The following is a 26,634-nucleotide window of genomic DNA, read 5'->3' as shown; positions in this document are numbered from 1 at the left end:
AACATGCGCTACACAATGTGGCTTTTATTGGTACTCAATTCTTAAGGTATAATGTTGATGATGTGAAGAAATGGATAGTGACTTATTAACCTCATTTCTGTAACCATTGTCCTTTGACTGGTCATGCAAGCGATGTTGTAAGCTAATGTAATAAAGTGTGATGATGATGCTTGTTGTTTAAAGGGGCCTAACATCTAGGTCATCGACCCCTAATGGTACGAAATGTAATGACAATTTAAAAGTTCAAAATCATCCACTGACCAGAATAAAAAATGCGTTGAAGAACGGATGGATATGAATTTAACACAATCAGTGGATCAGACCCTGAAACTATCATAAACAGTAGTTTTACGGACCAAGGGACTGCTTCTAAAGCACAATCCTGCTGAATCGAGGATGCTTGTTGTCTAAAGGGGTCTGAAATCCAGGTTGACGGTGCCTCATAATGGTACTTATCGCTAGTGAAGAAGAACCATGGAATTTGTCATGTTGCAGTACCAATAAAAAGTAGCGTAGACTCACGGTGTTCCACACATTATGGTACTACTCACAAGTATTGTACGTTGCACGGGTAAAGCAGACCTATGGTGTTTTTCATACAATGGCACCACTCATTGCCAATGCAAACCCATGGTGTTTCTCACCTGGGTGTACTAAGCACGGGCGCCGGTATTCTCGTGGTGTTCCTCATATAGTGGGTACTAATCACAGGCAACGCAGACCCACGGCGTCGCTCATATAGTGGTACTAATCACAGGCAGCGCGCAGACCCATGGTGTTTCTAACAATGATACTAATAGTGGGTACTGGAAACCCACAGTGAACCTCTCTCTGCTGCTGCTAATCACAAACCTATTGTGTACCTAACATAGTGGTACTACTCGCAAGTAAAGGCGACCCAGGGTGTTCCCTGAGTGATGGTACCAATCACAAGTAGTTTCATGGTTCTAATACAATCATCCCTTGGTCGCTCCTTTTATTTGCTTCTTACGACAGGCAGGGGATACTTTGGGTGTATTCTTCGTCTCTGTCCCCCACCCACAGGGGCAGACAGAGAGAAAAAAGAAGGGATCCGTCACTTTCGAAACTGAAGTAACGGATGAAGAAAGGCAAGGGCCACAAAGGGCGTGAAAATGAAAGACTCCCTAGGCCTCGAATGCTCCAATACCGCCGGGGTTGGAAAAGAACAAGAGTTGACCAAGGGGGGTGTAAAGGTGTTTTACACCCATCCTCATGTTTGCAAGAGGCCAGCTTTTCTAATAGTTTTCGTTCCCTGAAAGTCAACTAAGTCTGTCCTCAATAAATCTGTTTTATTTTTAATTGTTTTCCTGTGACCTGTATTTTTCTATAGTGAAGGTAGTCACTTCACATTTTCAACTTGTGGTCGACTAAGAATCTTTTACTTGAAATTTATTCCACACTGCATAATGGATCTATTTGCTTTCACATCATAACTTCAGTTTTATTTGATATCTATTGCAATTCAAAAGGTAATTTCCTTCAAGATTTGTACTGGCAAGATCATTGTAAGACTGCTACTTAATTTCACCCAGGTTTCGTATTTTTGTGTTCATGCTACTGTTCTTTATTTCCTTTTTTTTTTTAAATAATAATAAAAAATATGTAAAAACAAAATTATTCTTTGGTTCCTCGCAGGGCTCCTTCCACTGTCCACATCTTCCTGCCTTTTTAGTTGTCATGTATTTTCACCTTTTTTAATTTTGATTTTATGATATGCGCTGAACGATTCTAAATTTTATTTCATTAAAAAAATTTTTTTTTGCTATTTGCTTTTACGTCGCACCAATACAGCTAGGTCTTATGGCGACGGTGGGACAGGAAATACCTAAGAATGGGAAGGAAGTGGCTGTGGCCTTAAGGTACAGCCCCAGCATTTGCCTGGTGTGAAAATAGGAAACCACAGAAAACCATCTTCAGGGCTGCAGACAGTGGGATTTGAACCCACGATCTCCCGGATGCAAGTCTGTCACACATTGTCTCATAGAGCCAACACCTCACAGTGGTCACAAACAGTACAAGATAAAGAAACATTCCTGTTCTTATCATGGACTTAACAGTCCTAAGAGGCTTGGGAGTAATACAGAACCTGGTTTCAAGCAGTGATCTGGTAGCCATGTTTGTGAAAATGAGGACATATGCTTGTATAAAATTTTTAAACAAAAGAGGAAAAAGTGTCTACACTAAGGAAGATAAGTCAAAAATGGTAAAAAGGATGAAGAAACTTAGCAGTTAAGGTAAAATTCACTTTGTCATAATAGCACTTTTTACTTGTTTGTTCTTTCTTTTGTTTGCTTATTTAATGGGGACACTTAAAACTCTGTTTTGTTTTACTCAGAATGCCTTATTGGGTTTCAGTAGCACAGTGTGTTCACTAAAATCCTATTAGCAATAACCATGGTCTTGTGACACGATTAGTGGTATTGTATTGCACTGTACCTTATTGTGTTTGTTATCCACTGTTTCCAAAGTCTGTTTAAGCAGGTGTATGAGAGAACGAGTTAATAGTTGTTTAGTTAAGAAGATCACAACACCTGAACTCCACTGGGAAGCTCTCTTGTGATCAGAAGCGAAGACTTGTACGGAGCAGGTCTCTCTCTGATGTCACACTTGAACAGGCAATTACTGCAAGTTAGTCATTGAGGGTAAGCTGAATGTAGGAACATTGATGAAAGACAGCCATTGCAAAATGTTTCCCTTGATGTTGAAAAGGCTTCCAACCATGTACCACATCACGCTATCTGGCATGCACTTCGTGACCATGATGTCTCATAGATGCTAATCAACTGTAACAAGTTGTTATATACAAACACCAAAGTTGTGTACGCTGTGCTGTCGGAAAGGAGCATCCCTTGGAATTACTTATATGTATATGATGTTGCACTTTCAGATACTGGCAGAAAAGCATTGCGGCACCAAATTGAGAATTGGAACATGCGTCTTTCACTGCATGGTATTGGACTGAATATAAAGAAGTCACAATATCTGGAAACTATTCCGAGCTACGGGTCCATCCAAGTTGACAGAGTGACCTTGTCGAAGACCAAAAGCTTTTGATATCTCGGGTCTTGCCTACAGAACAATGGTTAAAAATTTGTTCGGGGCATGACCTATTTTGTCTGAATCCTGCTTGATATTCGGCTAATTTGGGTACTAATTGCTTTTGTGTTCTTTGCAAGAGTCATGCTGATAAAATTTTGTAGGTGACAGATACACGATGGAGTATGTTTGAACAATCTTACTTCCATTATTATTATTATTATTATTATTATTATTATTATTACTTTGTCATGAATGTTCTGCCTCATTTTACAATATAAATATTTATTATACACTCCTATTCAATAAATCTGCTGACATAAATTTTTATTCTATCCAAACAGGTTTTAGACTTCATTTGAGTCATCCTCAGTGGGTTATTTTAGATTAAAACATTATAAAATATTACTATAATTACAGAGTACATTGCTAAAAATGCATAGTTCTTAAAATTATCTAAATAATTCCATCTTTGTGTAAGCTCATGTCTGGAGAGTACGGAGGGTGTTCCAAGACCTCCCAATGCCACTGTTGCAGTAAGAGCTAGACATTATTTGCGACATGACAACATGATAGGGTCATCGTCTCGCAATAAACGTGGACGTATGCGCCACCTAGTCGGATGCAGATGTCACTCCAGAAATCGACAATAGTAGTCACTATTCACGGTTTGTCCCTCAGGCACAGCATGCGTAAGTATAACATCCTTGTAGTCATATGCCAAATTAGCATAAGCTTCACCCGACTGGGTTCCTATCAAAATTTCTGTGGACATGGTGAACCTGGGCGACGCCATTAATTCAGCCTTGTAGGCTCATGCCGACGTCTCATCAATGGTAACAATACACTGCAGAAATGAGTCTTCTTCATTGCAGTATCTCTCCAGGTTGATGCCAGCTAGTGCATACAGGTGCAATTCCTGTACTTGGTAGATATGTTATTCACCAACTGACGAGCCCAAATTAGCACACTGGGGCAAAATGCTGGCAACAGGAATGAGTCAGCCTGAAAATTTGTAATGTCCAATAATGGACCCTGGTATTATAAATTTACTCACCCAGGACAAATAATTCAGGGTACCTAAGGGAATCTATATCCATATCATCTGATTGCCAGGCAAGCTTCGACTTTTGCAAAAGAGACAAAGTCCCTCTTAGTGCATTGGCACTGACGGTAGCTTCAAATAGCCTAAGAGTGGCTTCCATGGTATGCACTAGCCATGCGTCTTGGTAGGTGTACTATTTGCTGATGAACCCAAATTAGCACAGTAGGGTGAAATGCTGGCAACAGGAATGAGTTAGCCTGAAAATTTATAATGCCCAATAAAAGAAAGAGTAGTGTATCAGAAATGTTAAAGGAACTTGGGTGGGAAACTTTAAGTAAGAGAAGGGAGAAAACTAGACTTACAGGATTATATAGAGCCTATACAGGAGAAGCAGCATGGGGAGATATCCGTGAGAGGCTTCAGTTGGAAAATAATTATATCGGCAGGACTGACCACAAATATAAAATTAGAAGGAATTTTAGCAGAAGCGATTGGGGTAAATTTTCATTCATTGGGAAGGGTGTGAAGGAGTGGAACAGTTTACCAGGGGTAGTGTTTGATCCTTTTCCAAAATCTGTACAGATATTCAAGAAGAGAATAAACAGCAACAGAGAAAATAAATGAAGTGTTAGAGGGCATTCGACCGGTGCAGGTTATTGTAAATAAAAAAATGTGTGTGAATAAATTAATTCCATCCCCTGGTCTAAGGAGTTTGGACAGCCAAAGTAGGGGACTGCCTGTAGGGGTGAAGTACAGTGGGGACTTCGAGGGCCCTGGGACCGCTACGGTAGCTGTGAAGGCCCTTCAGGAACTCTGAAAAGTGGTGGCAAAAGGGGCTCTGGTTAAGACGCAGCAGGTCGTTATGCTACTTAGGATCCAGAACGGGTAAAAAAAAAAAAAAAAAAGTAAATAAATAAATGCAATGTAAATATTAATGTTATACCAGTTTTATAGTATCATTTGAAGCAATTCCACATACTGTATATCAGTTGACTATATTTGTAAGTAGTACAGGAGATATTACAATTAGAATTTTGTAAACAATATAAATTTATTAAGGATGAGCTGTGTGTTTAATAGAAAACATTGTTAGCGTAAATTGTATAATATTGTATTATAGGAAAAATTTTCTTCTCTTGTTAATTTAATATTTAGTGCTTGACAATAATGTATTTTAGTGTACCATTTGCCACCGAGGTAGACACCTCATTTGCAAATAAAGAGATTTTGATTTGATTTTGAAAAGATCCATTGTATTGGTATAATACGAGCGAGGATCAAATATAAACGTGATTTTATTTAAATTCATTTATTGAAGAACACAAGGAAATTACAACTTATTTTTCCACATAGTCACATAGTTTCCTGCTTTGGAAATGCACTTGTGCCAGTGTATGAGCAGCTTTTTGATGCCCTCATAACAAAAAGAACAGGGTCATATCACCAGCCAGTTGCATGCAAAGTCTTCCACACTCATCATCTTCAAATCGTTGCCCTCCTAGAGCTTCTTCAAGCGGTCCGAACAAGTGGAAATCACAGGGTGATAAGTCCGGACTCTGAGGAGGATGATCAAGTGTAGTCCAGTGCATTTCCTGTAGCTTGGAGACAGTTAGAGCTGCAGTATGGGGCCGTGCAATGTCGTGGAGGAGGATGACCTGTCGAATAGGTTGGTCGCGTCTTTTGCGGTGATATGCAACCCTCGCCTTGTTCAACAGCTCACAGTAGTAAGCAGCATTGATTGTGCGTCGCTCATGCAAAAAGAATCAATCAACAAAATGCCTCACTGATCAGAAAAATATGGTTGCAAGAATCTTGCCAGCTGAGTAGAGTCTTGGCTTTCATTGGTGCTGCCTCCCCTCCCCCCGCCACTCTTTACACACACTTGACCTTGACAAGGTTCGATCACCGAACTGAGCAGTCAATCTCTGGCAAATTTCCGCTGCTGTAACTCCTTCACGAGCAAGAAGTTTTATAATTATGCATTGCACAGTGGAGGGGTGCACCTGTTGCTCGAACATCATGTGCGTTACTGACGAAACAGTGGGAAATATCTATAGCTGCGTTTACACTAGCGAAAGTCGCACAGGGGAGCCAGCATAATTTTTCCTCGTCTTTGAATCGTGTTTTTCTTCCATTCATTGCATGAGGTTATGTTTGCCATTGTTTTATACAAGTGCATTATTTGAATAATGTAAATGCACCTTGTTGGATAAATTTCTGAAATAGTGTTTTCCGTGGCATTTGAAAAGTTTAAACTGAGAATCAAGGTGATTGCATGCGTTAATGGGTCATAGAAGTGGCATGGCAGGAAGTATAGTCACTGTACTGTTGTTGTAATGTGGACGGAAGCAAGAGACTTTCTCCCCTCGTCATAGGAAAGTTCGATAAGCCACGGTGTTTTGAGGGTATCGGGTACTTTCCGTGCAAGCACAAGGCATCTAAAATGCATACAGTACAGTAATCCAATGAATAAAGCACTTGCACAGGGGAGCCAGTATAGATTTCTCCTCATCTTTGAATAATGTTTTCCTTCTTTTGATTTCATTGTGTGAGGTTATGTTTGCCGGTGAGTTATCCAAGTGCATTATTTGAATACTGTAAATGCACCTTGTTGGATATATTTTGGAAATAGTTTTTTCCATGGTATTTGAGAGCTTTAAACTGTGAATCAAGATTAATTGCATGCAGTAACGGGTCTTAGAATATATTGTGACGCCACAAGGGTTGGCATTTCCGAAGTATGTGTTGGCGGTTAATTCGAAATCACTCAATTCAAAGTCCGATTTTTGCGTCTCAATGACTTCGAATTAACAAGGGTTTACTGTATTTTATGCTATAAGGCTGTGTATTCAACCTTGATTGACAAACAGAATATACAACTAGCTCTGGCCATTTCAATGAAAAAGTGCAGTAGTGTGTGTGTCTAGACAAAATGACAGATTTCTGGATCTGAGGGCACCTACCAGTTTTTAAAAACAATTTGTTCATGGTGGAAAATAACTAATGTAAAGAGTGCATATGACTGAAGGGAAAAGATTCAACAGGATGAATTACACTGGATGTTCATGTTCAAATGCACTATTTACAGAATGTCTTCTTGGTTAAAGCCATGAAGAATTAATATATGTAGGAATGAATTTCTCTCAGCAGAAACTTTTGAGGCATTCATTATATCCACCCGTCTGTCTGTCCTATACAATATGTGTTTTCTGTGTGCAAAGTGGATGATTTTTATTAAGTTTCAGAATTGTGTGTTAAAAGGGTGAAATGCTACATACAGTTAAGTGGAGCTAACTACCACATATCAATTTTGCAGTTAACTGAGTGAGAGAAAGCTCAGGTTCAAGGCTGTGGTGTAGTTAGCAGGCAAGATTGAGAATGCTTCATTGACAATACTACTGCCATGCCATGATGAACCAAAAATCCCAGCAGAAATGAACCATTCAGTTCAGCTTTCAGATATGAATTTTTAATGCATTCTATACTTGAAGACGTACTCCCAATTTCAAGTGATATTGCAAGGTATGCAGTTAGGTATGAAACAAGACAACAACTGTGAATTGCGTCTTTCGTGTCTGCAAAGTAATAAAACTGTGGATGTTGAAATACCACCAAAGTTCAAGTTAATTGAAGCATTACACCAGGCAAGCTTATGTTTCCCTTAGAACTGTCTTTAATCACAATTTGTGTTGTATGGTTCAAATGCAGATCATAGGTGATAATTTTAAGAGCAAATTTTTAGTTTGCGTGAATGAACTGAGACTTCTGAAGAAACTACTTCACAGATCCTGACTAGCTATCTGAAAGCCTGCAGTGTTAGAATGATGACAGATTCTAAAGAATCTTGTTTGTGTTCATGTAAAGAAGCAGTAAAACTTGTGAATATTAGTAACCATGGTTGTAAAATTACGCTGAATTATTTTGTAAAAAAATGAGAATGATGAAGGCAGATGTAATGTTGAGAGCACATTTATAAAGTTTAAAACAATTTAATATTTTGCCTCAGGTTGTAAATAAATGAATACAGTTATTGCAAATAACATAGTTATATTTCAGCATGAATTCTGACTTTATGTTATCGGAGTTGGGAAATACAGTAGAAACCCGCTTATCCGAAATAAAGGGGATGGAGCCACTTTGGTTGTAGAGTTTTTTTTCGGATGACACACGGTAAATATTTTCGGAAGTTAAATGTCAAAATGTAAGCTGTTAAGCAAAGGTGCATACTGTATATTTACATTAAAATGTTTACATATACATAATGTCACTCATTGTATAAAATCAGTGATTTTCTTCTGAATTTTCTTGGTGCAACGCTGTGGTGCAGCTATGTTGCACCACCAATTAATCAACAATACATCAGGCTGGTGTAGATTCATTGCATTGTTCAACAAAGCGCAAAGCAATCTGAAATAATGAAACATTTTTTTTTGTTATGACTGAACTGAATACTGTACACAGTAATTTTATTACAGTACTGTAATTAAAGAATGTGGTACTGTATTAATAAAAATTCAAAATCAATCTTACCTGAAATGCATCATCTGATGTAACTCAATTCTCAGAACTGCTATTGTCAATATCAGAGTATACACTGCGCTAGTATTTAACTGTCCCATGCTCTACTGGACACGCCCCTCCAGTTGCTGCTTTACCTTTCTTACAACTCTCTCATTTGGATTTCAAATGTAATCTAAGCATTGAGTAGCAGATGTGGTATTCTGTATGATGTAGTTTTAAAAATAATGCCAACAAATCAGAGACTTGCATCAGATGCACTGGTACAAAAGTGCACAAAAGGGAAGACACAAAATCCAAATGAGAGCCTTCAAAGTGTTCTTTGGAATAAATGTCCAAATGTCCAAAAGTATTTGTTACTAGGAATAAACTTCAGCTTGGTATTGTGAGTGCTGTAAGTGAGTTCAATATGGGGTGTGTTAGAACACTTGAAGTCCTTCAGTCCATCAGAGGGAAGCCAATACCAACTTCTGCTGTGGACATCAGTCACCAGTGAGACCAAAGGCGCTTACAGCAAAGCAGGAAAAGGAGCTCAGGTGAAAGCAAAGAGCTAAGGAAAAAGAATAAGGTGATGAAAATATCACTGGGGGAGAGAAAAAAGAAGTCTGAAGGGCATATTTATTGTGCAGGACAGTTCTAAAGTGAGTGAAGTTGCATAGATTTTTATTTTGTATTTTATGGCTTAGCAAATTCTTCATGAATTATTTCACAAAAATAATCCCTTATCATGCAATTTTTGTCTGATGTAGGTGAAATTTTACACAGTAGTAGCTAGATAGTTGGTGCATAAATGTCAGTGTGCATTTTGCTGTTTAAGGTGATTCAATTTTTTTGTGACCTACCAAGTTTTGTGTGTACACATATTTTTTTTAGAAAATTTAAAACATTACATTTTAAAAAATTCTACAGGCCAATATATTTCTCAAACAACAAACTGTGATACTGATGTTTGTTGGCATAACTATACAGCATATTTGTGCAAAATTTGGTGCCAAATGGAAAACTATTGTGATGCAAGGGACTTTTTTAATGATGCTGGTAAAAGGAAAGTAAAAAAAATTCCTTCTCAGAAAGTTGTACAGGTACAATATTGAAAGTTGGTTGCATTACTGTATCTGAGGAGTTACACATCACAAAAAAACATGGAAAAAATTCATTGAAAAATATAGAAGTTAGAAATTTTACTATAGTGTCCCCTTAAGGTCTTCCTGTGAAATAGAATGAAGGAATATGAATATTCACTCTCTACAGAGATACCTTGCAAGTCCCAGAACTGCTCAGCTGTTGATTTTCCCGGCAATTCTCTAAACAAAATTTTTAAAATTCTCTTTGGAAAACTATACTGTATTAAGACTGACAATGTAGCATTTAAAGATTCATAATGTAACTGATCATATAAAATGCAAGGTTACTGTTGCAGTGTGTGAAGGCTCCAATTATTAACAAAAATAAAGGCTACGTTATTTTAGCGATAGCAGATAATAGCGACGATTGATTAACGCACAGCTGTTAGATCTCGTCGATCATGTTAATGTGTATAGTTGACCTGGTATTACACATGAAATGTCTACTAACTAAGTGAAAACCTTTGGCATGCCTTAGAAACCATAGGATTAAGAAGTAATAAAATACTGAACACTGAAATAGAGATATTTAACCTTTTCATCTACGAATACAAATGGAATAGAATTTTAAAATAAACAGGCATTAAGAATTATTTTGCTGTTTGCAGACTGAAATTTTAAAGATATGAAAACAGTTTTGAAAATGAGGTATTTCCCCTCTCATTAAAAGTGCAGGAATTTATAAGACAAACATTTGTTTCACAATAATAATCCTGATTAATAATCCTGATTATATCCTATGAAACATTTGTTTAATATATTTGAACCATTATCATGCATGCTGAACTACAGAAAATTGGCTACCAACATTTAACTAGGGTTGAAAGCAATTACCTCAGCATCAATGCATTCTCCTCGTATGTCTGGCTGCATTGGAAAAAGAAAACAACTACTTACAAAATTCCTTCAGTTAGATAATACCACATTAATATAGCCTTTTATGACAAGATTTAGGTATCTTATGAGAGAGATTCACAGAGCGCAACTTACCAGTTGCCTGACAGCTACTGAAAACAGATATAGTTGAACCAACTACAAATGAAAAACATTGTAATTTATCTGCAGTTTAAATACAGGACACCTCAAGATGCAAGCAGATCTGTCATTGTCATGCACACAATATAAACCTACACCATAAACATTAACTTTGGTTTTTTGGTGTAGTTCCAATAAAGCAAAGTGCAAAAAGTAAAGAATCTGAAAATGTTAATGGTGCTTTATTACTGTAAACACTGCAGAACAATTATTAAAGGCAACAGTAACTCCAGAGGGAAAAGCAATGGGACGATCAGTTCTCGTAGTAATGCACGTGTGTCATGTTCAACCTGGCCACTTCAATTTATTAAAGAATATATTAGCAGTTCTAGAAAGAGTGGTTTTAAACAAAACATGGCTAGAATTACTTCCTAGTAAATTGAAACATTTTGGGAATAGTTGCAGTAACTACTGTTCTTCTTTGTGACTAGGACGACGTTTGGTTATCAGTCACATATACCTAGGTACAGTATGTGTTAAAACTTGTCCTTCAATAAAGCCATACATAGCTGCAATTAACTGTAGTTTATACAGGGTCAAGGTCATAATTTCCTTTGGATTGCCCATCAGTGGAGAACTGGATAGGAGGATGTAACATACTAGCAATGGGTGGTGTGAATAAAAATTAGTCTAGGCGAGTGAGCGTGTGCTCGCTGAGTGTCTGAGCGTCTCCCTGCTGATGAGCTTCCATTCCGCATTTGCGATGAATAAAACAGCCTAAACTCGAGTGTCTGGAGCAGCCACTCAGTGTCACTGATCAAGGTCGTGCATGTGCCATGTATGTAACACTTTAATGACTTCTGGATAGTTCAATGCTCAACATGGCAGAAGACAATGTCGAATTCCAGTACACTTTTATCTCCATTTTAAAGGAACATACAATTCTGTTTTCAAAGTCACAGTTACTGGATAAGAAGCACAAGAAAATAAGTACAATAAATGCAGTTCAGTGTGAACCACTTGCTAAATTTAACTTAAGTATTTCCATCCAACAACTTTTGGTAAAAAAAATTAACAAAACATGAAAACAAGACTGAAATATAAAATAGAATTAAAGCGTCCTGGAAACAAACGCATATCATTAAAATAATGGAAGAAGCGGCTGGTAAATCTAATGCAGGGTGAAAATGACCCTTCCACCGGCCATCTAAAAGGTAGGAATTCATAGCCTAAAAATGACGACATTAATAAATTGACGAAAATGGTATAATGTAAATAACAAAAATTAATTATGATGAAAATAGTATATTGACAATAAATGTATATTTTAAGGAGCCAGATCGGCAGGAGTTGTCATCCCTTTGAGTTCCAACAGAGCCGTCATAACTCTGCAAACATCGGAGTTCCTCTGAATTCGGGAGTCATGGACAGAGCGAGGCTGTGGTTGAACTCTTCCTTTCCATTGCAAGTGGCCTGTACATTAATGCTAGGGACGCCTGTAAATGTAGTCATCCCCAGGAACATGTGGCTTCTGAATTTGAACATGAGTACAGCCTACAGTTCCGACAGCATAGGAGAAGCTAAAACGTTCTTGCCACTTAGCCTGTGCTTCCTGCATCTAAGCAACATCTGTTGGAATTTTATCTAATAATCTGCTTTCATTTCTGTTCATGTCAAAACCTGCAAAAATATTTTTGACACAGTGCTCGGAGAAGTCTTCACTAACTCCACTCTGAAACCCAGGGTCACCAACATAACGCAGGAAGATTTTAATTTTTTCTTTGTTAGTGCCGCACCTCTTGTCTTTTTGGAGTACCCAAGGAAATGCTCCGCTAAACATTCAGCATGCTCCTCACTGGACCTATATAACACTTTGTAATCAAGGTGAGATGATTCTCTGCGAAGTTTATATAATTTTCTTTTCTGATTAACCACCATCATAAACTCTGCCATGCTGTTGAATTTGACACCATCATTTGGTGTCACCTACTGAATTAGCTCACGGAAACATGAGCAGGCACTTAACGGAATGAGCGCCTGCTCTATCTTTATTCACCAGAAATCTGGATCGCCCAGTCTGCTACTCGAGTGACTGGAGTGTGTGCTCAAGGTCACACATCTGCTGTGAGTGACTGCTACCGACTGGTGGTTTTTATTCACCTCATTGTGAGTGCCTGCCCTAAATTCGCGAGTAAAGAGAGCGTGCTCGTTTTTATTCACACCACCCATTGTGAGCTTGAGTCGTATATAAGTACATGAAGGCCTTTTAAATACTTGGTAAAACTAGGAATTGAATCTGGAGATTGTCAGAAAGAAGTCTATTACAATAACCAACAGTACTACTAAAATTACTTCAAGGCATGCAAAATCATTTCTGAACTGAGTGTGCCCATTCAAAATTACATAGCATATCGGAATGCTATGCAACTTATGACTACCACCATAAGTTGGATCTGAATCAACTCAAACTCTGATTTCATTTTCTCAAGGGAAACATCCCGAGGCACATGGCTAATGAGGGAAATAACTACGAAAATAGGATCTAAAGTGGACAGTACATATATTTTAGGTTAATCACAGAGTATTTGGAGGACTGAGGACTGTAAAACAATTGAACTTCTACATGTTCAATAACTTGGACACCTTTTTAAGCAGTTTTAGGCTGTTAAATAACATGATCTACTTTTCTTTGAAAAATTTATAGATTCCTTCCCTGGGTGTGGCTAATCAAGCCACAGTGCTGACCATTCTGCCCCATCTTCTGCATCACTGGCCAAAAACATGAGATTATACTAAAACATTATCTACTGGCCACTAGGCTAGAAGAGGTATTTTTCTACCTACCTATATTTTGGCATTCAGCTTGTGAATTAGAAGACCTCAAACTAAACTTCATCTTTCATTCAATATTGCCCCAAAGAGTATTGAACACTAAGCTGGATCATAGTATGTGCTACATCCAAGAAGTATTAAGTAATTCCAAAATATGGGGACAAACCGGTAAGGCAACAAGCAATTATGCACCAAAAATGTAAAACAGTAATCACATAGCAGTCAAGTCGCAAACAAAAAGTTCCTCATGGATCTCAATGTGAATATTCATATGTCACATCAAGGACTAATACCAGTACCACATTTTCGATAACAGGGCCTGTATCCAAACAGCATTACAAGCTATGTGTGCAAATCAGCATACCAAGAGTTGGCTCAGAATTCAAGATACCATATTTCTCGCATAATTAACACCCTTGCATAATTTAAGCATCCCAATATTTTTGGATCCAAAGTGGAGAATAATAAATGTTTACGTATTTGACGCACCCACTTCTTTGAACATCCATCACGCAGCTCCGGATGTGTTTCGAAATAAAGATGTCAACTACTCAGGTAGCAGCTTTCCTATCGCAAAACAGGGCATTCTAAACATCGGGCAACGTGCTGTTATCAGCTGGTAGAAAATGCCACTGCACTAGTTCAGTGAGAAAATCAGCGCAGAAGTGACTAGTGATGCTCTATTTCAGTCTGGTACAAACGTATTTTATGGGCGTTTCGGTACGGGAAATGCATTTTCTCTGACCTCAAAATTGTTTCTTAGTCCACAGTGAGCAAGTATTCGAGTAATACTGCATCATATAAACTCGCAGTGATCAGTTACGCTGAAACAAACGGGAATAGGGCCGCTAGTAATCAATGTTCAAATACAATGTGCGATACCACGCAAACAGAGAAGTGCACATCAAGCGACCAACAAGTCTTGCAAAGAATTTTGCGGAACAAAAAGCAAGTAACCGAAAGTAGGGAAGGATCTGCTTAAATATATGATTTCATTACGCAATGTTGCATATGCCGTTTCTCACGAAATGTTGTATTTTAAAGGACTAGAAATAGCTGCTGCATATGGAATCAGTATCTTGGATTTGAAGGTTAGTCGAGGCTGATGAAGAGAAATGGACTTTCTCTTCGATGAAGAACAACATTATGCCACAAAATGCCGAATGATTTCAACCAAGAATTCATTGATTTTCATCGCTTTGTGATTGAGAAGCATAAAGTGAAGGAATATATGCTCTCACCAATAGGAACCACAGGTCAGACGCCAATCAGTTTCCGTATGCCACAAAGTCGAACGATCGATAAGAAAGGGACATTGAGTGTTATCGTACGCGCTACTGGAAGCGAAAAAGAACGATATACTGCATTGCTTGCTGTAACAGGTGATGGCAGAAAGCTTGCACCTTATGTTGTTCTAAAACGAAAAACAATGCCTAAAATAAAATTTCCGCAAGGGATCCATGTTCATATCCAGGAAAAATGGTGGACACGTCACTTGTACAAGATTGGATACGAATGGTTTGGAGAAATATAGCAGGGCTCCCTCCTTCGATGGCCAGCCCTTCTCGTGTTGGACAGTCCTTTTTTGCCGGTATGTCATTATTATGTACTTACATGAATTGTACTTTTATTAGCACATGTTTATTTCACTTCAGATCGTATTGTCGACTCGTAATGGGAAGAATATTTTCTAGTTTTTATGTGTAATCTCAACTCAATATGGAACCAATTATGAAGTTTATAACCATAAATAAAACACACATGAATTAATAGATAAACTAAACAATTTCAGCATGCAACCTGACCACTCACTTCATTCCTTTGATATCGTAAATATGTACCCTAGCATTCAAATTTCCAAATTAATTCCCATCGTTGAAGATAACCTAAATAAAAATAGTCGTTTGAGTAAATTAGAAATTCAAGACTTTACAAAGTTGCTAAAATTGGTAGTAAACAATAACTTTTTCACGTTTAATAATACCATCTACCAACAGAACGGTATGGCAATGGGCTCACCAGCCTCAGGCATTCTCGCAGAAATTTACCTGGACTTACTTGAAAACACTAAAATCAACAACAATTTTGATAACATCCTTTTTTTGGGCCAGGTATGTCGATGATGTCTTGGTAATTATTAACGAGAGCTTAAATGATACCCACACCACACTTCTAGCATTAAACAGTATTGACTCTCATATTAAATTTACCTTGGAATCAGAAACAGATCAAAAGATTAACTTTCTAGACCTTACCATCACTAGACACCCGGGATCTTTAACCTATAAAATTTATAGAAAACCTACCCAATCAGCTGTAACAATTCGACAAGATTCATCTCACCCCATCACCATCACAAGAAAGCAACATATAACAGCCTTGTTTACAGAGCATTCAATGTACCCATGACTAAAAAAGACTTTCATATTGAATTGAATACTATACGCAGCATAGCAAGATTTAATGGCTTCAGCAACCACTTCATTGAAGGTATTATCAACAAACATAAATTCCGTCCCAAAACCACACTTAAAAAAGAAGTATCTAAACACGAATCTTTCTCTACTTTCACCTACACCAACGAAATTCACAAGATGACTAATATCTTAAAGAAAAAAGGCGTTAAAATAGCTTTTAAAACTAACAACAACAGTTCACACATTCTACATAATACGTCACACATTAACAAGGTTAATAAGTACACAAAATCAGGCGTATACAGGCTTACATGCAACTCCTGTTCTAATATTTCTTATATAGGGCAGACCGGTAGAAGCTTTAATATAAGATACTTGGAACACTTTAATGCAGTCAAATACAACAAATTTCCTGCTATCGGCCAACATATGGTCGACTATAATCATAAATTTACGAACATCGATTCAGACATGGATATCCTCCAAATAGCTAATAAAGGCCCTATTCTTAACATAATTGAGAATTTTTACATCCATTTGGACCAATACTTCAACGCTAATTACAATCACAATGAAATAACCGAGAAACCTGATATTTTGTTTGACCTTTTCATCACTTATTTCAGAAAAAGCAAGTCAGTAGACCAACATTCTTTTTTCAAGTCAATTAAGGGTCCCCCGCCGACACAAACACTGCCATCTTCCTTCCCGACCACCTCACCTTAGCCACCTCCCATTCCCCGCCTTTCCCCAATCAAGTCTCTCTACGTCCCTCCCCTCATCTATCTCCTCCCCTCCGCCCCTGTCACTTCCCTTCTGCTTCATGCCGTTCTCACTCTGGTAGTTGCACTCAACCAGCAAGCTCGCTCTACATTGTGCAAGGTGAGTCCTCAAACAACATTGGCATCTTTTAACAATCATATCAAAGAAAGAACAACATTAGCAATAAATGTACAACATTCAACAACCACAAAAACTTTCAACAAGAAGAGCAATGATCCCATTTAAAACGGCTATAGCAGCAATAGCAACTTATGGGACCCATTTAATCTGGGATAAACTTAAAATTAACGACCTCATAATGCTAGAGAAAGTTAAAGCTTGTTATATGAAACGAATCCTGGGTTTCGGGAAGACAGCACCATCAAGACTGACCTATGTTTTACTAAAAGAAACTTCCTTTACAGACAACATCAGAATGCAGACACACCTGCCAAACACTAAGGCCTACGAGAACACATTCCAAATTCTCATAGAAAAATGCAGCTATATCTGGAAAGAATTTTATTCAACAGACGCCATAATGATGGATGATTGGAAACAAGCAAATTATGAGCTTCGACACATAAGAACGCAATATGCAAAACATGGTCTTAATCACAAGTTCTGCCAAAATAAGATATTTCATTACCCAAATGAAAATTGTGTGTATGAATTGTGCAATGAACACTGTGAAAGACATCATGCAAATATCTGGAGCAAAAGACAAATATCAATAACAGAACTAGGACTAGAGTAATGAAATATAGTGTTTGTATTTTGCACACTGTGCACATTTTCGTTAGTAATAACATGTACGAGTTAAAATAAGCTAAGAACATTTTCCAATTATTAAATTACTTTCTTCTTTGTTTAATACCACAAGTGATTTCAATATTAACTTCGTGTTAATATGATTTTCTTGTAGTATCTACTTATTTATTAAAGGATAAAAGCCTCGTTTTCATAAAATGTCCTATTGGTTTTAAATTATGTGAAGTCTGATGTAATTTTCTCATGAATTTTCTTTTAAGGTCTTTCTTCCCCTCTGGTTCGGTTGGAAAGTTTGCGAGACTTTCTCCATTCAGAAAATGAGAAGGTGTCAAACTTCAAGGTTGCTTCAGTTTTGCACAATGGACGTGAATACAGGGTGGATTCAAGGCTGATTAGAACAGTATTAACGCCCTCTTCATCGATCTGTGAGCACTTCAGAACCTTTCTACGGCAGCGTTTGGTGGAGCCGATCATCCTTTCCCCCCATCCTCCCCACCAAGCTGCCCATGGAGCTATGACCTTCCCCATGTCATGTTGTGATGCGCCAGAGGACCGTTGATTCCTGATATATAGCGCACACAGTTGCACACGTGAACGGAACGATGTAAGCTTTCCTCACTGTGCTCCCCCTGACTTGATGTAGAGTGGGTCTGCAAAGTCGATGTCGGTCACGTAATCATAGGTTGGTCTATCTTTTGGCAGGTCCAATCATGGCTGTGACCTCCATATCTCTCTATCTATTATCCTTTTCTTTACCTCTGCATATCCGTCCGTACTTTTTCTAATATTGTCTAATAGCTGATATCTCCACATTCTTCTTCCTCGCTTCCCTTTTACCATCCCTTCCATCGCCAATTGTAATAAGGATTTGGGACATGTAGTTAAAAGCGTGTTGTCGCTCAGTAATTAACGAGAACTATAGATGGTCAAAAAATCTTAAACGAGGTAAGGCAAAGTCTAAGGCAACACGAAAGAAGCATATTGCAAATATAAAGAATTAATTACCAGTAAATAACAGTGTATAAAGTTAAATACAAGATCAAGACCTGGAGGCAGTCGAGGTGAAATTAGTGAGGTTAAGTAAGACAAGAAACAGATCGTCCACCTGAAGAGAAAACATTAGTGAATCACTCGGAGAAGAAATGAACAGATCGCCCACCTAAAGATAAAACCTTAGTGAACCACTCACGGAAGAAAACTCATAAGCGCTGAGGGCAGTGGAAGGTTTTACTCCACACCGGAAAGAGAAAACACAGATGCACGTAGTGAATCACACAAGGAAGGGACCGCATAACCTGATGCGAGTCTGCCGAATGAGAAGGCGTGTGAATAAGTGTGATCCTTTGAAAATTGATGCAAGTGTAATGGACTAGTATAACTTGTAAACAATATTCTCTAACCCATGGGTAAATAATGGAAATATCGAGCTCGACGAGTATTATTATTATTATTTATGTAGTTACATTTAGACTTTATTTGGTATAAATCATGATCGTATTATTTGTGAGGTTATGTCATGAAACATCTGCTATATGTATATTAATATGAGTTTATTTAATGTAAGAACACATAAGTAATAGTATATAATTTATTCTTACCTGTATATATGATGTATAATCCAATGCAATGTTGTGCAACACACTGTAATAAGTCCAGAACAACGCAATGTGTGGCTGGAATTGTGTAGAAAATTCCTTACATTGTAAATAGGTTATTGAAGACTCTCAAATTTAAGAGAAAACATGTGTCATATTCTTCTAGAAGCCTGACCAGGCAATGTATATAAAGATGCAGTCTTGAGGATTGAGTAGAGTTGTTGCTTAACCAGAGCTGTGAGTGCAAGTCGTTAATCAAGTATGTGAATTCATATTGTGATTGATAGTACGTTGACATGCTACTGTAGCAGTCTTCTTCTTCTTCTTCTTCTTCTTCTTCTTCATAACAGTGTTTTTTTCACAAGTATAGTAGTCAAGTGTTCAAGATGGCAGTTTATTAGTGTGTGTAGAATATGGTTGTAAATAAAATAGTGTACACAACGGACAGCATTACGTGTGTGCGCCTTTGTGGTAACAAAAAGCACCGATGTTTCTCACCACTTGTCAGATGGCCACCAACGCAAATAATAAAAATAAGCATTTTACAGAAATGGACGGAATCTAAAAATGATGGATGATTTTGGCAATTTTGTTTTTCTTCACGGACACCAGTTCTGTAATTAAGCAGTCCTCACGAATCTGATGTACCCAGTATATTCTGGAGTTTTTTAATGTATTTTACAGTTCAGTTTCTCCTTCACGTAATAAGCAAACCAAAGTATCTATGTGGTAACTTGTAGCAGTTTCCAATACGAGCTGTAGCATGAAGCAATGAGCGATGGTTCTGGTGCCGTGACTAGAAGGGCAGTAGATGTCTTCTTTTCCTTGGACAGGGCAGTGTCTGGGACAGTGACATCATGGGGCCAAGAATTGGGATGTTCGATAAGCAATAAAGATACTTTCTACCATGAATCCTTCGAAGCCATTTCTTGGGCCTGAAATACTCTGGAGAGGTAGATGGCAGGACTGTCGATGCTGGGACAGTCTCTCCTTTTACTTGACAGGGTACACAGACATATAGCAAATAGACTGACAATGAGCTGATAGTGCTGAAGCCGGAAGATTGCAGCCGCCGCCATCTTACGTCACTACACCCTTTCAATGCATTACTGTAAAATCATAGCCCGAATACAAATATTAGATGGGAAATAATAAATAACACATCAAAATAATAATACATTTTTCAAACTTGTAGCAGGCCTACGTAAGGTGACTTCTCCAATATAAATGTCCCAAAGGCATCAGGGCCAGATATTCAGGCATTTTCCAGAAAATCGGCATTAACAACTTTTAAGTGTCTTATATCAACTAAACGTTAGCGAAGTGGCAGTGATCACGTGGCTCCCTGCGTAGTGCCAGAGTCTTATCATAAGGGGACATTGCTGGTTCAAGTCCCGTTGAGTGCATAGTTTTACCTCTTTTTTTCTCGTTCTCATATTTCATTCTAGGTAAGAATACTCATACAGGTTCAAACATTCGGTACGAACATAAAAACTGTCAAGTAGGAAGATGAACATACTTGTATTTTCCCCATCAAAGAAAAATTAATAGGTGAATCTTTTACCCAAAGTTCTTATTTTTAACTTTTGAACGGCAACAAATATTCTTGTGAAACAATTTCTTATAATTTTATTAAATACCACTTATTCAATACATAATTGTATTATGCATTGTATTATATACATATTATGAATTGACTTTTATTAAATACCACCTATTCAACTCCCAATGAAGCTCATCCCCGAAATCGCGACCCTCATCCTCCGAGGCTCCATCAAGATCCTGAGACACCACCTCTACAGCTAATTTTGAACTTTCTTTAACTAATAGATATGTACAGAAAATATGATATGTTTTACCTTGTTCTTAGCGGCAGCCTGTAAATACAGGAGGTCTTTCCGAAATAAATGGAAATTATAAACAGTATTATGTACTGAATAGGTGGTATTTAATAAAATTATAAGAATTTGTATCACAGGTAGATCTTCAATACGGACAAAAAATTAAATTTATAACCTGCAAGAAATATTCTTTCTTAATCCGCTTACCCTCCAGGGTTGGTTTTTCCGTCCGACTCAGCACGGGATCCCACCTCTACCGCCTCAAGGGCAGTGTCCTGCGACACGAGACATTGGTCTGAGGGGATATAACTGGGGAGAAGGACCAGTACCTCACTGGCACCATCTCTTAGTGAAACCAGAAAAGACTTAAGCATGCACCTGGTACTAAATCTCTGTGACATGGTAAGTGTCAATCTCAGTCACATGGTTAAAAACAAATATCGTCCAGTGGTTTGGACTGTTGTGAATCCATGCTAATGTTACTGTTGAGTCACTCGAGTCGCTCAATAATGTAGCGCAAGCAGATTCAATTCAAGTCTCTTTGGAAAATTAGTGAAGTGTAATCATTAATTAATGTTATTTGCTTTACGTCCCACTAACTACCTTTATGGTTTTCGGAGACGCCGAGGTAACGGAATTTAGTTCCACAGGGGTTCTTTTATGTGCCAGTAAATCTACCGACATGAGGCTGACATATTTGGACACCTCCAAATACCACCGGGCTGATCCGGTATCGAATTTGCCAAGTTAGAGTCAGAAGGCCAGCGCCTCAACCATCTGAGCCACTACGCCCGGCAGGTTGTAATCCAATCAAGGCTGCAAGTAATTCAAGCCTGGGAAGTATTACTTTCTTCATACGTGACAACCTGTTTTAACTGCAAACCAAAATTATAACAGTGTTAGTGTGAATTAATACAGTACAGCACCATATGCTGTTTTGGAGCAGTCACAGAACACGTGTACAGATAAATAGTTGTTCAATGATGTACCTATCCAAATTGGAATTCAGATGGAGGACAAATATGGCAGGCTTGCCATCACTGACCAAGATCAACTGATAGAATTTCATCCCACTGCAATCCCATACACCAAGTATCTTGGAAGAGGATATTGCCTGTGATTAGAGCAGGTGAAAACAGACCTAGTGGGTTGTAAATACTGGCAGTAATTTGCAGAATTTGTCATTTAGTTGCTGGTTTGTCTAGTAGTTCACAGGTCACATCGTCTGGGGTTACAAAGAGGTAATCCAATTCTGCATTTCATTTAACATCAAGATTTCGTTTCCGACGTCTCTCAATAGTTTTGAAATGGTAAACCATTTTGACAAAGGAAGTTGTGCGTGTTGAAGGTCTGTGAGCTCATAATACATGACAATGGCCAGGTTATTGTTATCTATGTTGTCAGCAAAGTCGTCCATGAAGATACCAACATCCAGTAGTGCTGTAGCAGTATAGCTCAGCCAGTTTATGCAGAGTACCTGACAGAAGGAATGGGCTACAGGTAAGTCCAAATGGTAATCATGCAAAGTGATATTCCATTAGAGCTCATTTTGACTCTGTACGACAGAAATCCCTACAGTTTTTATCTAGAGTCAGCTGTAAAAAATGCTTGACTGCCATCGCAGATAATGGCACTGATTCAATCAGAAAAGGAGCAATGTTGCTAAAATTTTGGGTGGCAGATTTGATCCTCTGGAGAGATAAGAGGTAGAGCATCATTTAACACTGATTGGTCTTGCTCATGAAAAGAGGCATCAAACACGATTCTGTTTTAAGCCATCTCTCTTCTTTTTCTTCACAGCATGATGTGGTAGATAAAAGAAGTTTCCTGGAATCATATCTGTTGGGGCTATTTCCACTTGCTGTTTCATTATTTAGTCTAATATATGCATGTTTTGAAGTCCGCAACCTGATACATGCGTCTCTCAAGGGTTTGAAATCTACTCTCTCCTGCTATCCAGTTATCTGATAATTCTATGTCTTTTTTCTTGATAGCAATACAATCCTTCTTCCCTCTTGCACCTGGTGGGTTTTGCGACATTCATGAACGACAGCAGCCTCATTATTGTGTAAGGTTCTGTGTTGCGTTTCATGAACGCCAATTGCTTCCAGATCCCAGAATCTTCAAATGTTTTTATTAGATATTTCACTATCAGTGAACAAGATGTCTCAATCCAGTTGCATCTCAATGAAGTGAAAACATGATAAAATCTCACTCTGGAAGATTAAAAAATGGTTATGTGTAATGCTACTAGTAAACTCAGTAATTTATGTCCAGTGGATTGCAGGGTGATGTTCTATGATCAGTGGTCAGAAACATTCCTAAAAACATACCACTTTCCAATGAATGATCTCTGCAGCTCAGCAGCTAATGAATCATGCAGACATTGCAAGTAAATTTACAATGAGCTATTGACTGCTTTAGTAACTATATTACCTGCTCTAGTCCATACTAAATGAACTCCAAAAATAATAAAGATACCCAAAATATTATAAAATATTCAAACACCAGATTGCTTATTTTACCCTGTAATTATTTCATAGTATCAACAAGTAAAAATAGATACCTTAACATCAGTTTCATTGATGCCGACTGCCACCTGCTGCTTAACAACACGACCTCTTGCTTTCCTCGCATTCTTCTCTGAACTCATGGAGATTGAGAGCCCCGTTTTCTTTGGAGGTTGATACTGAAGTTCCGCAGGTATATACATTTTGGTGTTGACAAACATCGGATCATCATGACTATGAAAATACATAGCCGGAATACGAACATCTGAAGGAAACTCTTTCAGATCAAAATTAACGGTTTTGGATAAGATCAACCCCATCGCAAGATCACACACAGCCCACAGTTTCTGAAAGTGAAAAGAATACATAAGAAAAACAATTATTTCTCAATCAACTATAACATGGTGATAGCATAAGCAGAGTACAAAAGAAATCTGACAAATATTTTAATAATTCATACATACATCTTCATTAGACATTGTTATGCCTTTCAATGTTCAGTCTGCAGGCCTCTGTGATGTTACTAAACTCTGCCAGAATGCTCTATTTGTAACTACCTCTGTCCAAATGACAACAACTTTGAAAAACTGTTTGAGACCCAGATAATAAAAAAAGAAGACTGGGATATCAACAAATGGAATACTGAAAAAGAAGATACAGTGTGGTGGACTGATGGCTCAAAGACTGTGGATGGCACAGGAGGAGGTATCAATGGGGGAAGACCTGAGAGATCAATACAGATGAGCCTGGGCAGACACACTACAGTCTTTCAAGCTGAAATGATAGCTATCACAACATGTCTTGAAGAAAATCTGAAAATGAACCATAGGAATAAGAACATTTTCATTTTTACGGACAGCCAAGCGGCCATTAAGGCGCTAGAGGCAGTCCGGATAATATCCAGAATTGTCTGGTATTGCCACTCACTTCTCCTGAAGCTTTCAAAGTACAACATTGTCAAAATAATATGGGTACCAGGGCATGAAGCTATAGAAGGAAATGAAAAGGCAGATAAACTGATCAGGAAAAGGGCAGAAACACATTTTGTAGGCCCAAAACCTGTATGCAGGATTTCCTATTGACAAGCCCGACACTACATAAGAAAATGGGTACAAAGAAACAAATGGAAAACTGGAAAAATACTCCAGGATGCAGGCTTGCAAAGGAACTGATAAAAGGACCAAACAAGAAGCATACTAAAGAATTGTTGAAACTCAGCAGAGAAAATATAAGATAGGTAGTAGGACTGTTGACAGGACACTGCCATCTGAAAAAACACCTACATAGGATTGGAGTAATAAGAGACAACATATGTAGGAAATGCAATGAAGTAGAGGAATCAGCTGAACACATACTTTTCGAATGTAAGGCGCTGGGTAGAATCAGACTCTGCACTCTAGGACTACCAGGTGAAGAGAGAAAAAATCCAAGAAGACCCAATAAGAACAACCTGCAGCTTTGTGAAGGGAGCAGGTATATCTGGGTGGGAATGAAGGAAAAATATGGTATCAAAAGATCTTAGAGGTCGATGCTAATTAGGAACTAATATTTAGGAGAACTACCTCTGTGGCCTTGTTTAGTTCGATATATCTTATTTTTAAATTATTAGTGACTGAGTCTAACCATCGTTGCCTTGATCTCCCTCTACTTCTCTTATCCTCCACGACTGAGTCCATTATTCTCCTAGGTAATCAGTCTTCACCCATTCGCCTCACATGACCCTACCACCCGGTTTATGTGTACAGCTTCATCAATTGAATTCATTACCAACTCAGCTTTTATCTCCTCATTCTGAGTACACTCTTGCCACTGTTCCACTGGTTTGTACCAGCGATCATTCTCGCTACATTCACGACTTACTATGAATAAGATATCCTGAGTCCACCCATCTTTCACTCCTGTAAAGCAAAATTGGCCTGAAAACAGACCGATATAAATATAGTTTCGTATGGGAGCCAACTTCTTTCTTATAGAATACTGTTGAGCTCACTGCGTTAGCTTTACTGTATCTTGATTCAATCTCACTACCATCCTGGAAGAATTCACATCCTAAATATTTGAAGTAATTTACCCCTTCCAGCTTTGTATTCCCAACCTGACATCCACTTGTTTTATCATCCTCATTGCACCTATCTTCAAGTCCCAAGATATTAGCAGGCTTTCAGCACAATAGCCCATAAAGACCAAGTCATCTGCATACACCAATCTGCTTCCTATATTTCCACCTAACCATGTAAACAAGACAGGTGAAAGATTACAGCCTTATTTAACCCCTGTAAGTACCTTGAATGAAGAACTCACTCTACCATCAAGTATCACTATGTACGTGCCTTTGATTGCCTTTAATAATCTACTGTAACCCCTTAGTCCCCCAGTACGGCAAGTATCTTTTTCCCTTGGTACGCTGTTATTTCCTTCCTCTAGATCTATGAAATATGAACATATATGTCTGTTCCTCTTGTAGGACTTTTCAATTACCTGGCGCGTACTGAAAATCTGATCCTGACAGCCCCTCCATGGTCTGAAACTACACTGGTTTCATCCAAGTTACTCTCATCTACTGATTGCACCCTCCCTTCCAAAATGCCAGTGAACACCTTGTCAGGTATACTGATCAATGAAATACCTTCACAATTGATGCAATCTTTCCTGTTTCCTTGCTTATACTGTACATAGATGCGATTACTGCTTTTTTCCAAACAGAAGGTAGTCTTAGAGGTGTGTGACCTACAGTGTGACTGATTCTGTACTGTTGCATGCACTGAAGTTTAAACATGAGAGAGGAAAGTAAACTTGAAATCCAAATAAATAAGAGTTTTGCCTGTAAATTGCTCAGAATTTAAAGAATGGTATTTCTGTATCAGTCATGTCCACGGCAACAAGGAAATGCATTTTTTAAATTTTCCATAATTTCTGTCTGTCTGTATGTACGCACATACGCATATCGTGAGTAAACAGCTGAAGAGAATGTAATTAAAATCGGTATGTAAAGTCAGGGAATAAGTAACTTCAGTCTAGGTCATACATAATTTTACTCGCACTGAGTAAAATGGTAGTTTAGGGGAAGGCACCTAAAAAGAATATTAATTACCTATGTTACTGGTCCTAATGAAAAGTACTACATAACAAAAGTTATAGAGAATACAATTTCTGATCATTTATGTCTTATTCAGTTTTACCGTACTGA

General features: G+C 38.1%; 1 protein-coding gene across 1 annotated transcript in view; it reads right to left on the bottom strand.

The window, feature by feature from the left end:
* pds5 (cohesin associated factor B pds5) overlaps positions 1-26,634 on the bottom strand; it is a 463,913-nt gene that overhangs the window by 14,197 nt on the left and 423,082 nt on the right. The window contains exon 20 of the mRNA XM_067150024.2: positions 23,504-23,794. Within this exon, the coding sequence (XP_067006125.2) occupies positions 23,504-23,794 (291 nt within the window). The remainder of the gene's footprint in view (positions 1-23,503; positions 23,795-26,634) is intronic.

This window comes from Anabrus simplex, chromosome 6, assembly GCF_040414725.1.
Source record: "Anabrus simplex isolate iqAnaSimp1 chromosome 6, ASM4041472v1, whole genome shotgun sequence".
In the NCBI taxonomy this organism is placed as follows: domain Eukaryota; kingdom Metazoa; phylum Arthropoda; class Insecta; order Orthoptera; family Tettigoniidae; genus Anabrus; species Anabrus simplex.
This window is presented reverse-complemented; position numbering and strand designations above follow the sequence as displayed.